The 15195-nt window shown below is 43.0% G+C and overlaps 1 protein-coding gene across 3 annotated transcripts in view; it reads right to left on the bottom strand.

The window, feature by feature from the left end:
* Positions 1 to 15195, bottom strand: part of PYGL (glycogen phosphorylase L) — a 53296-nt gene that overhangs the window by 20598 nt on the left and 17503 nt on the right. For 2 of the 3 annotated variants that reach the window (XM_032623821.1, XM_032623823.1), the window contains exons 5-16: positions 12773 to 12904; positions 9492 to 9603; positions 9083 to 9165; positions 4315 to 4458; positions 3720 to 3812; positions 2886 to 3032; positions 2384 to 2547; positions 1796 to 1910; positions 1126 to 1227; positions 844 to 991; positions 683 to 741; positions 436 to 577 (exon numbers count right to left, since the gene is read on the bottom strand). In XM_032623821.1, the coding sequence (XP_032479712.1) occupies positions 436 to 577; positions 683 to 741; positions 844 to 991; positions 1126 to 1227; positions 1796 to 1910; positions 2384 to 2547; positions 2886 to 3032; positions 3720 to 3812; positions 4315 to 4458; positions 9083 to 9165; positions 9492 to 9603; positions 12773 to 12904 (1441 nt within the window). The remainder of the gene's footprint in view (positions 1 to 435; positions 578 to 682; positions 742 to 843; positions 992 to 1125; positions 1228 to 1795; positions 1911 to 2383; positions 2548 to 2885; positions 3033 to 3719; positions 3813 to 4314; positions 4459 to 9082; positions 9166 to 9491; positions 9604 to 12772; positions 12905 to 15195) is intronic. The other variant, XM_032623822.1, reaches the window with a different exon arrangement.

Consider the following 15195-nt stretch of genomic DNA (forward strand, 5'->3'; position numbering starts at 1 on the left):
ATTCCCTGCTGCCACATGAACAAATGACAGCCCTTCTTTCCATGGAGTGACCAGAGGAATATCCGGGGATTGGGGCACTGGTGTTCTATTGCAGAACTGGGGCTGGGAACTGAAGATCTTTTTTTTCTTTTGTAGAGCACGCTCTGTACTTTACCAAAACCTCAGGGCCACCTCCTCCAACACCCAGCCCTGAGCAGCTGAGAAGAGGAAAATGTGTTTGCAGATGTAACCTCTGATGTGGAGTCTGGGGACAGTCATCTCAGTGTCAGTTGGGTCACCTTAAACATTCTTAGCTTAGGGTCGTATTCTGCCTAAGAGTGACACCTTCTGTCCTAAGTCACTGGCTCCCGAGGTCAGCTGCTCCATTTTTCTATAACGTGTAATCCATCCCTAGCATGTGCCCTGGCCCCGCATGGTTTGTGAGGACAGCACTACCTTTTTCAGCAAGAGACACTCTGTAGTTCTCCAGGAAGATGAGTTTCAACTTGCTTCCAACCATGGGGTCATTGTTCACCACCTCTGCCACTGAAGTGATCAGCTTTATAATCAGTTTGGCCATGTGATATCCTGGGGCAGCCTTGGGGAAGGGTGTGGACACATGACAGAATGCAGGCATGATGAAGTGGAGAAACAGCAAAAGAGACAAGAGCCCCCAAGTACCCAGGGAAGAGAAGCAACTTACTTTGCCACCGATTATAACTGTTCTGGGCACGAATAGCTTCTTCGGGTCTTTCTTAATGCCTGCAAAAGATGGAGAAGGGGATGGAACGGAGGACGGTGGATGGCCAGGGTGGTGAGAGCTCCACCTCTGGGGGCTGGTCGGGGGCTGCAGGGCTGACTCACGGTTGTACATGGTGACCACATGCAGGCAGTTCAGGAGCTGCCGCTTGTACTCATGGATCCTCTTCACCTGCACATCAAACATGGAGGATGGGTTGATCTTCACTTTGTACTCCTTCTCCAGGAACTGAGAAAACTTCAGCTTGTTCTCCTGTTGAGACAGTGCATGGGGCCAGAGCCCTTTGGACTCAGAAGCATTGGGTGGGTGGTCTGTTTTTAAAGAGTGGGGCATGAACCCTCCAAGCAAGTGCTGCTGGGCAAAGCATCCACACCGGGAAGCCTCACCTGCTTCACGTTGGAAATCTCCCGGAGGAAGATGTCGTCGCCCAGGAAGCTGTTCAGCTTCGTCAGCTGGCTCAAGTCCTTCACACAGTCCTCCCCGATTTTCTTTCAGTTTAAAGGAAAAGGTGACTCGAATCAGGGAAGGCAGTCAAGCCCACATGAGCAGTTTCTGTCAGTCTGTGGCAAGGGCTCACACGCCCCTAACACTCGCACCCCACAGCACACAGAATGGCTTCGTTCACAGGAGATGCTGAAAACGCCGTGTGGGAAGAACACTTGCTATACCTTCAGTGGTATTAAGTGTTAAAAACAGGCAATCTACCTAAAAAGGGTGACAAATAACCCAGGTTCTACTAGTTACTATTAGAGGACAAACAAAGGTCCTGTTAGAGGACCTCTGTGATCCTTTTATTAAACAGGGGTAGATGTCATATGAGCACTGTTCACCAGGGCCAGCTACGTAATGCGTGGGGTCTCTTTTTTCTGAAATTCAGAATTTCAAGCTGGCTACGGCGGAGAACGAAACCAGTGCGGAGCTCTGTGGGGTTGCACAGGCCACTGGCTTGGGGATGAAGCAGGCGCTGCTGCAGACTGCACTTGCAAGTTATAAGCGCACTCCCTGCCTCTTGAATTCTAGTCAGAAACCCCCTTTCCCTCGGCACTTCCCGGTTACCTCTGCTATTAACTCTGCCAGTCCTGGGTTGCAGAGTAACAGCCAGCGCCTTGGAGTGATCCCATTGGTTTTATTCTGAAACTTGTCTGGCTCTAGCTCACTGAAGTCCTTGAATCTGGAGATGGAAGAGACACATCACTAAACGTGGCCGGAACGGCAGGTTCCCGCATGCTGGATGAAGTTCAGGGTTAGATCTAAGGAGCAGAGTGTAGGCTTAGGAAGGTTACATAAAAGTGGAGAGAGGGGCTGACAGCAGCTATGGGTGTCATTCTAAATAGAAATCCATTTGCAATTCAAAATAATTGCAAGAAAAAATCCAATCTAATCACCTTCATATGATTTTCCGGCACTGACATATATATCAGACTTCTGAGCAGAAGAGTTTTGTTTTTTTTCTTGTAAGTCTAGAATTAGGACTGTTCAGAGAGGAAGGCCTTTTCCTTTTAGAGAAGGGTTCTTTGTACAGAAGACATTACTTTTAAATATTTAACGGGGCCTTTCCTCATCTCCAACCGCAACCCTGCATTCGCTAGCACCGTTCTATTCCAGAGCAATGTGAGACCCACTGCGACAGGGGTGGAGGCTCACACTTGGTTCTTCACGATGTCTGAGTGAATTTTAGCCACGCCGTTCACAGCATGGGAGCCCACAATGCAGAGATGGGCCATGTTGATCCTTTTGCCTCCTTCCTCTTCTATCAGAGACATCCTTCTCAGGCGGTCGACATCTTTAGGAAACAAGGCGGCAATTTTCTAGGCAAAGGAAGAGAAAGGCCTTACTGGTCACTCAGGTTTCCAGCAACCCTGGGATAACGTCATTCACTTCCCAACCAAAACCTTTGATGGAGCAAAGGTAAAACTTCACTCCCACAGAGAGGAGTGAAGATGCTTAGTGAGATGCCATCCCTCCAGGTTAGTTATTTTCAAAAGGATGTCATTAACAGAGCCCCACCCAGACTTGAGTGCTTTTGATGTATCAATGACTGAAAGATGTTTGGGCCTCAGGTTTGGTAAGAGGGAAGACTGCAGCCACCCTTAACATCTCTAGACCTCCTTCTCAAAAGGGTTATGAATCTGTCAAAGTGACTTACATCTAAATGCTTTTGATTCATCTCGTAAATGATTTGCAAATGTCGAGGAAGCAGCTTTTCCACCAGCTCTACAGGCCAGCGCTCCAGGGCTTCCGGGAGCACGGTATGGTTGGTGTAGGCAAAGGTCTTCTGGGTGATCTCCCATGCCTGCGGGGAGAGGGGGGCTCAGTGCTTGCCTCTGCAGGAAAGGCGGCCTGCAGGTGTGCCCCATCCTGCAGGCCAAACACTTCCTCAACTCCTGCCCGTCAGCAACAGGACAATTCTATCTGCATGTATACAGTTAGACACAATTCCGCTAGGTTCCTGAATGGTCCAGGTAATGGGAACATGTTTTTTTGGGGGGCGGGAGGGGGAGGAAAAGCAGTAAATTGTCTGATAAAATTTAGGATAGCATATGCTGATAAATCTCTAGTATCCTAACTTGTCTTTCATCTATTAAACAAACAAAACTTGAGGAATAAAACTTCAGTAATGTTCTGAGAAAGTACCAAGTATGTTTAAAATCGATGGAGACACCTTCAGTTAGCTGTATTCTGAGGCTAGAGAGTTTAATTTCGAATCCTTTTAGACACAAAAATGGCAAACACAATATAAGCCTTAATGTAGCCACTGAGCTGTGTCCCATTAGCAATGTGTTTATTTATTTCTTAGTCTTACTCCCTGTAAAGCAGTAAGACCTGAGACATGTCAGCGCCAGGGCAAAGTTTACCTTTAACTGTTGGAAGTTAGCAACAGTGACTTATTTTGAAAAACTGTGAAAGGCGCTTTGGGCAGAATCTCTTAAGCACAGATATTCTGGCCAGTCAAAGGAAAAGGAAGCCAAAGCATCCGGACCTTGGACCAGGGCAATTTTTCAATGTCCACAAAAATCCTCATCAGCTCAGGGATGGCGAGCGCAGGGTGAGTGTCATTCAGCTGGATGGCAACCTGCAAGGGGAAAACCGACGTGAAGGTCACCGACGGCCCAGGCCCTTGTTCTCATCCATGCCTCATACGTGCACCAAACAAAATGTCTGCCCTCTACAGAAGGCTTTAAGTATACTGTAGCTACTCAGTTTTTTTTTAAATTGAAGTATAGTTGATTTAAAGGATTGTGTTAGTTTCAGGTGTACAGCATAGTGATTCAGTTATATATAAATATTCTCAGATTATTTTCCATTATAGGTAAGTAAATTTCCTGTGCTACACAGGAAATCCTTGTTGCTTATCTATTTTATGTATAGCAGTGTGTATCTGTTAATTCCATACTCCTAGTTTCCCTCCCTCCACCCCCTTTGGTAACCACAAGCTTGTTTTCTATGTCTGTGAGTCTGTTTCTGATTGGTACATAGACACTCAGATTTTTTTTAGCATGGAGGCAGAGGAGTAAATCTGATGGAAGTCCTGATGCCCTCAGTTGTTCCCGCCTGCGTTCAGGCTGAATACTCGCCTGGTCTGGGAAGGCATCAAATGCAGTTCCGGCACTCCTGCTGGACCCAAGCTTAGAGGCTTTGAAACGTCGGATGACATCTTGCAAGGTAGCAGCCACCACAAAGTACTCCTGCTTCAGTCTCAGCTCCTTCCCTTCAAAAAACTTCAAGCCAGAGAGACTGAGTGAGAGGGCTCACATTGCTAGGAGTGGCCAGAACATGGGTGGCGTCCCCTACCAGGGGACTTAAAGGCTAAAGCCCATGGGATGTCTGGTGGAAGCTGGCAGGTTGAATGCCAAGCATCAGCCTCCTGAAACTCCACTAAAATGACAGTAAAGGGATTGAAAAAAGGCATACTGATAAAGGATGAAGGGAATGGAGAGAAGACAACAGCAACAACTTTTCAAAAGCTGAAAAACAGATGGATAAATGGTAAACTGAACCAGAAGACCCAGGAAAGCGGCATCCTGACCTGGTAGTGGAGAAAAGCCAAAGGAACAACCCAGTGTATACACTGAAGCTCCCAAAAGGCCCAGGAATTGTCAGCATTGGGTGCCTTCAGAAGTAGGGGTGAAGAGAGGGTAAAAGGTTAGTGGGGAGCCTAAGAAGCAGTTGGCCTCAGACCTCCTCTCCAATTCCCTCAACTGGACAATCTCCTTTGCCAACTCAGGCAGAAGCTGGAGGTCTGTTCTCTGGAGATGGTATAACAGGGGTCTCTGGACTGGAGAGCAGCAGGTAAAGTCGGAGGCAGGGGTACCATCCCATACTAAAAATGGGGGAAGAGGCTCAGTGAAAGTTTATGTACTGAATACTGATGCTTTCAGTCTTCATCTCCCAACTGAATTTGAGGACACAGGCAGCCAGTGTTAATTCCACCAGGAAAGAAGCTGCAAGCGTCTTCTCTAGGGAATTCGACCAGCACAGGAGGGAGGACCTAAAGACATGGACATGAGGAACTCCACCAGGAAGTGGCCCCAGCAGGTCACAGGTGAGGGAAACCAAATAGATAAATCCCAAACAAGTGTACAGAGCTCCCCAAAACTTGTTGGTACCTTTCTCTTAAGTTTCAGTGGGCAGCTAAGGACCATTAGACAGCTAAGAAAAACTTCTAAAACATGTTAAAATAATAAAAGCCAACTTAGAGGTAACAGACATTAGAGAAAAGAATGATTAGAAGAATACTACCAGTATCCTCAGATAGATTAGATATTGTATTCAAGAAATAAGAATAAGATGCTTCAAGAAAATATCTAGAGCAAAAAAAGATTACTTGGAAATTAAAACATGACAGCCAAAGTGAAAAACCCAATAGGAAGATTGGAAGAGAGAGTTGTGATTGCCCAAAACGTGAGCAGGAAGACAAAGAGATGATAAATAAAAGAAAAAAAGGTAAGAAGACTAAAGAACCAGTTGAGGATGTTTAACAATTCCAGACCATTTCTCAGAGAGCTGTATTCCTGTGTCCCCAGACTGAAAGGGTACCCAGGCGTGATAAGTGAAAGCAGACTTACACCAAAGCACCCCCCCCCAAAACTTCTAGTACACTCGGAGAGAGGGGGTTTGGAGAGGGACAGAGGGAGGGGAAGAGGGAGAGGGAGACTAGAAGCTTTCAAAGGGGGAAAAAAGCAGAATTCAAACAAAAGATCAAGAATCCAATTGCATTGTACTTTTCGGCAACACCAAAAACTAGGAGATTAAAAAAAAAACAACTTTTGAGTCTTCAGTATCCAGGCAAACTCCCAATGAGAGGGCAAAATAAAGACATTTTCCAACATGCAAGGTCTCAAAAAAATTGACCTCACTTGCACCCTTTCCTAGGAAGCCCCAGGCATGTGTACAACCAAAACAAGGGAGCAAACCAAGACGTGGGATCCTGGAAACAAATGACCCCAGAGAGACGTCCTCAGAACAATGGGAAAAGTAAATCCCAGGATGACAGCGGAGCAGCCAACCAGAAGAGATCCAGAAGAGACTTCAAGACCGAGTCAACAGAATACCTAAGGTGTTTGAATATATTGAGAGGAAATTTCTACGACTGGGGTAGAGTGTATGCTAAATTAGGGAAAAGTACTCAGAAAACCAAGCAAACAAACAAAACAATGATTAACTCCAGGAAAGGAGAACATTTTCAGGAAAGGAAAAATAATCAAGAGATGATGACATGTATGTGCACAGATCAGCTGTCTGTAGCACTGACAGCGTCATAATAATGTAAACACTAGCTGAAGAGCTAGTGCAAATCACCATGTGATTATGTTGAGAGAGTGGGCATAGAAAACGTGTTTTTGTGGTGGGGGTGGAAGTCTATGGGAGGAAGGGAGCTAAACTCTCATCTTCAGTAGTGGGGCATCAATATTGTAAAAAGAGGAAATCACGAAGCAGCAGTAACAGCATGTTGTTAGAAATATGGAGGTAAGTATCCAGGAAAGCAATTCAAAGCAAGGGGATGTAGTTGCTTTGGGGAAGTGGGAAATAGGGGACTGATTTTATAGTAAGCCTCAGAGAGCTGCTTTTCTCTTTAAACTGTGTGCAGGTACAACTTTGATAAAAGTTTAAAAACCAAAAGAAAAATTTAAAGTCATTAATAGGAAACTGTCTGGATTGATATTACCAATGGGAATTTATAGGTGATAGAATTTGGAATTTTTTTTTTAACTTGGTAGTTTTTTATATGCTTATATTTCTTTTTCTAATAGCATGTTTCATAGTACAAAATATAATGAAATCATTATTCTAAAAAAAGCACATGAATCCATCCACAATGAATTTAAATGTTTATTGAGTTAGGGAATTTTTAATGTGCTAGACATAAAATGATTAATTGAACAATCACCGACCTCAGTTAAGTTCAAACTACTGGGGAGAGACAGATGTATAATCAAGGCTTGAAATAAAACAAGACAGTTTTTAAAAACATTTATGTTGTATTTAAGTGTATACACAGCACTTTGGGAACCTGAATACTCAGATGATTTCTTTATCTGAGCCCTGAAAGGTAAGTAGGAATTTGAGGTGAGCACAGAGGGCCAGAGTATTCCCTGCAGGCAGAGGAAACCTGGGCAAAGCATGGAGGTGAGAAAAAACAGGGCAAATAACCCTCTACAGCTGGGACCTATTGGTAGGGCAAGATCACAGAGGATGTGTCAGAGAACTGATGACCATATAGATGAAGATACACCTACGATTCTGTACTTCTCTTAGGGGTAAGCAAAAGCCTTAAAGAATTTTAAGCAAGGGAAAAAAAAAAAATCTCATTAGTTGCAGAGTGAGGACAGGGGGCGAGACTCTTGGAAGACAGACTAATAGGGCTATGGCCAAGTTGGGGAGAGGCAATGAGTCTGTTCTTGTGGTTGCAGTACGAAAAAGATTTATCAACTTCTACTTAAAAACAAGCATAACCCTGAGAGCTACCGTTTTTGCCCAATGAATTTAGTCAACTTTGCACCCCATGCTAACCTAGTATGTGTTATCAATTGTTGTGGACGATTATTTCCAAGTAAAGTTAGGTTTGGGCCCTACTGAAGATAGGAGGATGAATTTCAAGCCCCTTCTAGTTAAGCAATCCTGCAGGCTTGGGTTTGGCTAGGCAGTGTGGCTCCAGTCTTGGAAGGATTCTTACTTTAATTGACCTTGAAACAGAACAGTCTTTTGCTTTTGTGTTACAGATTTCTTTTAAGGTACTGAAGTCACATCGTTGCTCCCAAAGGAAAAATAACATATACCATTAAGTTCCTAAAAATGCTGCAGCAAATCCACTTAAGCCTCCTTGGAGATGGGTTTAACACTAAGTGGATATCTGGTCTTAGGATCATTTATGTCCTAGTCCCCAAGATCCTTGTTTTGTGGACATCTTTGTGGAGCAGAGTACTGGTTTGGTTGCTTCTGAGATTATTATTTTTTTTAAAAAATTATAGCATCCAGAAAATTATTTTACTCATGGAGAAGTTAGAGCTAAGTATATTTTAACCCACTAAGAATCCATAACAGTGGGCTTCCCTGATGGCGCAGTGGTTGAGAGTCCGCCTGCCGATGCAGGGGACACGGGTTCGTGCCCCGGTCCAGGAAGATCCCACATGCTGCAGAGCGGCTGGGCCCATGAGCCATGGCTGCTGAGCCTGCGCGTCTGGAGCCTGTGCTCCGCAACGGGAGAGGCCACAACAGTGAGAGGCCCGCATACGGCAAAAAAAAAAAAAAAGATCCATAACAGTCATCTGAGATCCAGTTCCAAGTGTTTTTTTTTTTTCTTAAACTAAGTTATTTTTTGTGTAAACTTTGGAATGATCACCTATAAGAAAAAGTTTAATGAGATAAATAAGTGGCATAAGAAACAAATGTCTGCTCCTGGGTCTATTCTGAGGTCCATGACCCCACCTTGCCTTGGGTCAGAGGATACCCATGAGTGAGGGGAAGAGAACAGGCAAGACACCTCCAGGGACTTCTGATGCTGTGGATGAAATTTCTGTTTGGAAAGGAAGGAGTGCTTCACCTGTACTGCACCTCATCTTTTATAGCCAGGTTTTGGTTTGAAATACATGTACAGAGCCTCCCAATTAGTGATGGGGTCACTAATCAAGGGTGAAACACCAATTCTGATTTCATGAATTGTACAAATTCGTTTTCCTTACATGGGTGGGAGGGGAAATCTACACAAGACAGGAAGAGATATGGTGATTATTCCTCACTGAAGGAAAAAACCCAATATTAAGTATGTGCCTTATGGCTACTGAATAGGTGCTTCTGAAATAAGCTGCTTCTGTTTCCACTGAGAAAGCAAGCTTGATCACTCACATTATCATTGGGATAGAGGACCCGGGAGATGTTCTCGGCCAGATTCCGGTCCAGCACAGCCTGAATGTAGTCTCCAACGTTAACTGAGGGAAATGTTAGAAAAATGAATAAACAGACGAGCCAGCCACTGTTTTTAGAAGCCCCCTGATCTCACCTGATGCTTGTTGGGTACCATGTGGGATTCCTAAAAATCCAAAAAGATTCCAGCAAACCTTCATGCTGTGATTCACATGACAGTCTTAAGAGTGTTAAACTGAAGGACTGATTTAACCATGTGCCCCATACCTGCTCCATATAATGCTTTAGTCACTAAAGAGTTTGGATCAGAAACTCAGTGCAACTTGGCTCTAATTATTGGACAGAAAGATTAAAGGTACACATGAGGAAAGGGAGCCCACGCTGTACTCACAGTCTCTGAGGTTAAAGTCATTGGGTGCGCGAGCGGACCAGAGGCGCATGGTGTTGACCGTGTTGTTCAGATATCCAGGCACCGGGGTGTCATATGGAAGGGCAAGGACCACCTGCGGGGTGAAACCAAAGCAGCTACTTACTGTTACCCACGTGGATGGAGGAGGTTGAACAGAGGTGGGAGAGAGCAGCTGGAATTTGGTTCCTGGCTCCATCACCAACTCAAACTGTATGATCCCTAAACCAAGCTAAGGGTCCCAAGGCTGGAGGTGGTATTAGGGGCCATGTCGGTCCTCCTCCCACTTGGAACAATATGGATGGCTGGAATGACCCAGACAGATGGTCCCAGATGGTCCTCCACATCATTTCCACGCTGACTTCCCTTTGTGTCCCTTGCCCTGATCTGGACACAGATCTTTCATGTTTCAAGATCAAGCCATTGCTCTAAAGAGAGCAAAATACGATGTGCAAAGTGGTAAATGTGAATCTGTACCCATTAAAAAACAGTAATCAAGATAAGTTTCATATAGGCTATTCAATGATCTGATTTCAAATATGGTGAAAATTAGCAGAATAGGAAATTTATGAAGATAAATATTACATATGATGTTTAAAATGCTATGCTGGATTTTTCAAAGTTGCACGAAGAAGAGTTATTTTAGTGATCTAACAAATAAGCTGATAATTAGCTGAGATGTGTCTAAGAGGTGAGCTTTGGAAAATTTAGCTCAATATTTGTGACAGTCATGGAAATACAGAAGAACAGGAAGATGAACCATGTTTCACATGAATTTAAAATTTATGTGGGAGAAGACAATTTTCTATTCCCTGCCTCATCAGAATCAAGCTCTAAGGAAGGGGAATAACAGATGGATTGAATTGGAGGAGGCTAGAGATCATCTAGTGCAACTTAAGGCGTTTTGGATATGAGGGGAATGAAGCTGAGAGAGAAGTGACTTACCCAAGGTCATAGTCAGTGGTAGTGTTGAAACCTAACCACAGATCTCTTTAATTTGGTCTGCTGAATTATGAAGGAATGAAACACTCTAGCCTATATCAGTCAGTCACATACATTCAGTCATGCTTTCATGAACATTATTAACCACAGAGTAATAAATCACATTTATTTGAATATCTTTTACTAGGAAATAAAGATCTCTGGAGTTCTAAGAGCAAGTTGTGGTCAATCAGGAGAAGTCACTTACAGAGTGGGACTCTGAGTCTGGGTCCAAACATGACTCGTCCTTCTGACCCTCAAAGCATAATTGAAGCAGCTGGGGAAGCACATGGCTTGGAGGTCCCTTTAGAGAACTTCAGGGAGAAGTTGCCACCTCAGAGCTCACATGAGGCTGTGCTTTCTTTGGGATGCTCCCATCGTGGTGGGAGCATGAGAGCCAGGACTCCCCTCATGAGCAATGTCCCATCAGCCTGGGCACTTGTTCAGAGATGCACTGCAGTGTGAGGCTCCTTCCTGAGAATCCTTCTTTCCCTCTCTCTCTTCACAGGTGTCACACCTGCGTTGCAGTCTGAACGACTTCCCCCCTCCTCCCGTCCCCTTTCCCTTTATCTTTCACAGGCATTTCTGCAGTAGATCACTTGTACTTCTAATTCTCCCTTCTGTCTGCTTCCCAGAGGACCTGAACTGACACAAGAAATGAAACAAATAACTCAGTTTACTGGAAGCCTTCACAGCAGGCATACATGAGGTCTGACCTCAAGCTCTCTGACCTCACTAGCTACAAACCTGGGGCTGACCAGGCAGTGGCGTCAATCCATAAAATTCTGCACAGGTTGGGTCAGCTCACCCTTTATTACATCTGCCCCATAAACTTGCCTTTGTGGGCACAGAAAAACACACTCTCCCTAATTGAATTTCTGGATATATTATGAAAATGTCTAGAGGTGCTTTGTAAATATATCATCAGGTCATCATAAGGTCATCAGTGGGACTTACGAAGTAAACAGAATGCTTCCAGGATTGGGAGTATAACCTGCGTACGTTTAAACAGATCAGAAGCCACTGGAAGTTTCAGACACCAAATACTTGCTAGATTAATACCCAAAGCATGTGAGAATTCTTTAGGCATATTAACAATTGATTTGTTGCAGTTCTTACGATCATATTTGTAATCAACTGCAACTCAGTTGTGGTCTCTTGTTTAACCAAAATAAAAGGGGGGGGGGGATGGATAGAGGGAAACATCTTGAAATTACAGTATTAGTTTATTCCTTATTATACATAATGACCTATTTTAGCTTCTGATCCATTATTTCGTATGCTGAAAAAATCATGTTCAGATAGGAAAAACTTCAAAAGAAGTTTTTCTTTTGTGAACTGTGAATAGCCTTGCATGGATTAGCAGAATAAAGCATCAGCTTAAAAGTCCACTATAACACGGGTCTAGAGTCTGCAAACCAACTGAATTTAGCATTACAATACTGAATGTTGTTCCTGATTTTGCCATATAAGAACAGCGTTTCCTTGGTCTTTACCATTTTCTTTAAGCTTTTAAAGTGGCCAGTGAGACATCTTTTCTGGCCTAAGACCATATTTACTAAACAGATATCTCAAGTGGAGCCTCCAGTGATTGGACAGTGCAATCCAGTAGTTCTTAGGGGTTATTTATCAGGACGTATGAAGACAGCAAAGCACAAACCACCACGAGAGGAGCTGAAAAGTAAATTGTTCAGTAGCAGGGTGACACTCTAATCTGGTGTAACAATCTAATCTAATTCACGGCCGTGCATTAAGTACACTTGGATTGACACCAGCATTATTTCTCTAGAAGTGATATGGCACACAGTAACAGTGCATCTTGCAATATTTTGCATTGTTTTTCTTGACTTTGTAATGAAGGAGAACTTTGGTAATCCTTTGAACAAATACTTCACTTTAAAAATATCTACCCCTTAGAATTTACAAGTCAATGTACATACGGCAGTGGGGTGAAGAATGACATTTAACTTTATTCAATCTTGGTTTCAACAGCTTTATATAAAACTGGAGAGCTAAGCATGCTGGGATTATAGAATCGATTAATTTCTTATAAACCGGATGAGAAAATGACCCTGGTAAGTCACTTGACCTTGGGGAAGTCACTTCTCTCTTGGCCTCAGCTCCCCGGTCTCCAAAATGAGTGGGTTCACCAAGAGAAGTAACAGATTTATTTATGAAAATATACTTTATTATTCAATATACTACACACTATACTCAACACCACATACACGTCACACGCTGTGCCATCCTCTATACAATGCTCAGCACGAGGACTCTCAGAATACCTGCGTGTTGATCCACTTGGTTCCGGCCTCTGTGTGCTCTACGTTCCCGTAGAAGTGAACAGGCAGCATGAACTCGGGGCGGGCCTTCTCCCAGGGGTTTCCGTGCCTGAGCCAGTCATCTGCCTCTTCTATCTGCAAAAAGGACATGGCTTAGAATTTGTTTTTCAGGAGCGGTGGACCTAGCCCTTCAATTATATCAAATTAAAAATATTTTGGGGGACTTCCCCGGTGGCGCAGTGGTTAAGAATCCGCCTGCCAATTCAGGGGACACAGGTTCGGTCCCTGGTCCACGAAGATCCCACGTGCCTCGGAGCAACTAAGCCCGCGAGCCACAACTACTGAGCCCGCGAGCCACAACTACTGAGCCTGTGCTCTAGAGCCCGTGAGCAGCAACCACGGAAGCCCATAGGCCTAGAGCCCGTGCTCTGCAACCAGAGAAGCCACCGCAATAAGAAGCCTGCGCACCACAACGAAGAGTAGCCCCTACTCGTCACAACTAGAGGAAGCCCGTGTGCAGCAACAAAGATCCAACGCAGCCAAATAAATAAATTTATAAAAAAAAATATATATTTTTTTTTGACTGAATCAACTCAAGAATACTGTTTTGGCAAGAAAGATGTTGGTTCTGTCAATCTCAGTTCATCTTTGTTATTGTCGTACAGCCTAAATCAACAACAGTACTGGCTAGTATTGCTCTAAATGTTTTATACATATTATTGCATTTAATCCTCATAGCAAATATAGGAGGGAGCTATGGCTTCTCCCTTTGTTAAGGAAATTGTAACTTGCTCAAAGTTGCACGGATAGTTAATGATACAGGTAAGATTTGATGGTAGGTCTGTGAGTTCTAAAGCCTGTGTCTCAACATCTGTGAATCCAATTGTCTAGCTTGAGGGAAAGAGAGAGGCTTCCCAGGGATGTTTATTGTTGGATACCTAGACCTGATGGGTCCTACATTATGGTTTCTGTCAAGAGCTTTGTGCCTTGAAAGCACAGAATCGGTTGAGAAAAACTACTCATAGAAAGCTCCCTTAATAAGGCTTATTTCAGTATAGGCACAGAACACTATTACTTTTTTTTTCATTTTTTAATTTGGAGTATAGTTGATTTACAATATTGTGTTAGTTTCAGGTGTACAGCATAGTGTTTCAGTATTTTTGCAGATTATATTCCATTATAGGTTATTATAAGATAATAGGTATACATTCCTGTGTTATACAGTATATCCTTGTTGCTTATCTATTTTATACATAGCAGTTTGTTAATACCATATCCCTCATTTGTCCCTCCCCCCGTTCCTTCTCCCCTTTGGTAACCACAAATTTGTTTTCTATATCTGTGAGTCTGTTTCTGTTCTGCATATGCATTCATTTGTATTATTTTTTAGATTCCACATATAAGTGATAACATATTGTATTTGTCTTTCTCTGTGTGACTTATTTCACTAAGCATAATATTATTTAGGTCCATCCATGTTGCTGCAAGTGGCAATATTTAATTCATTTTTTATTGCTGAGTAATATTCCATTGTATATATGTACCACATCTTCTTTATCCATTCATCTGTTGATGGGCACATGGGTTGCTTCCATGCCTTGACAATTGTAAAGAGTGCTTCTATGAACACTGGGGTGCATGTATCTTTTTGAATTAGCGTTTTCATTTTTTCCAGATATATACCCAGGAATGGAATTGCTGGACCACATGGTAGTTCTATTTTTAGTTTTTTAAGGAACGTCCATACTTATTTCCATAGTGGCTGCACCAATTTACATTCCCATCAACAGAACACATTTTGTAGTCTTTGTTTAATTTAATCCTTATGGAATTTTGATCTGATAATGAACTATTATTTATTTATTTATTATATTTTATTTATTTATTTGGTCATGCCAGGTCTTAGTTGCGGCATGTGTGCTCCTTTGTTGCAGCCGGGGTGGGTGGGGGGGCTCCTTGGTTGCAGCTCACCAGCTCCTTAGTTGCGGCATGTGAACTCTTAGTTGCAGCACGCATGTGGGATCTAGTTCCCTGACCAGGGCTGGAACCCGGGCCCCCTGCATTGGGAGCGTGGAGTCTTAACCACTGCACCACCAGGGAAGTCCCATGAACTATTATTCCTAATTCGTTTTGAAAATGGCATATACTAAAATGTAAGGAATTTATTTTATTGACAATTACAACATTTTCCCATGTATTTATATCAATTTATAACAAAATATTTCTCATAAAAATTTAAAAATCTAATTTGTATTTAGGGTATCCTGGACATCAAATGCATTTTGTTTTCTATAAAGAAACAAATAAAAATGCCAAAACAAGAACAAAAGACACATGGTGGGGCTGGGGTTGCACTTTTAAAGTAAAGGTATTATGAGTGAAACCTTTAAAATACTCCATATATATTAAAAAATGCAGTCGTGTTC

The sequence above is a fragment of the Phocoena sinus genome, chromosome 2 (assembly GCF_008692025.1).
Source record: "Phocoena sinus isolate mPhoSin1 chromosome 2, mPhoSin1.pri, whole genome shotgun sequence".
Lineage (NCBI taxonomy): Eukaryota > Metazoa > Chordata > Mammalia > Artiodactyla > Phocoenidae > Phocoena > Phocoena sinus.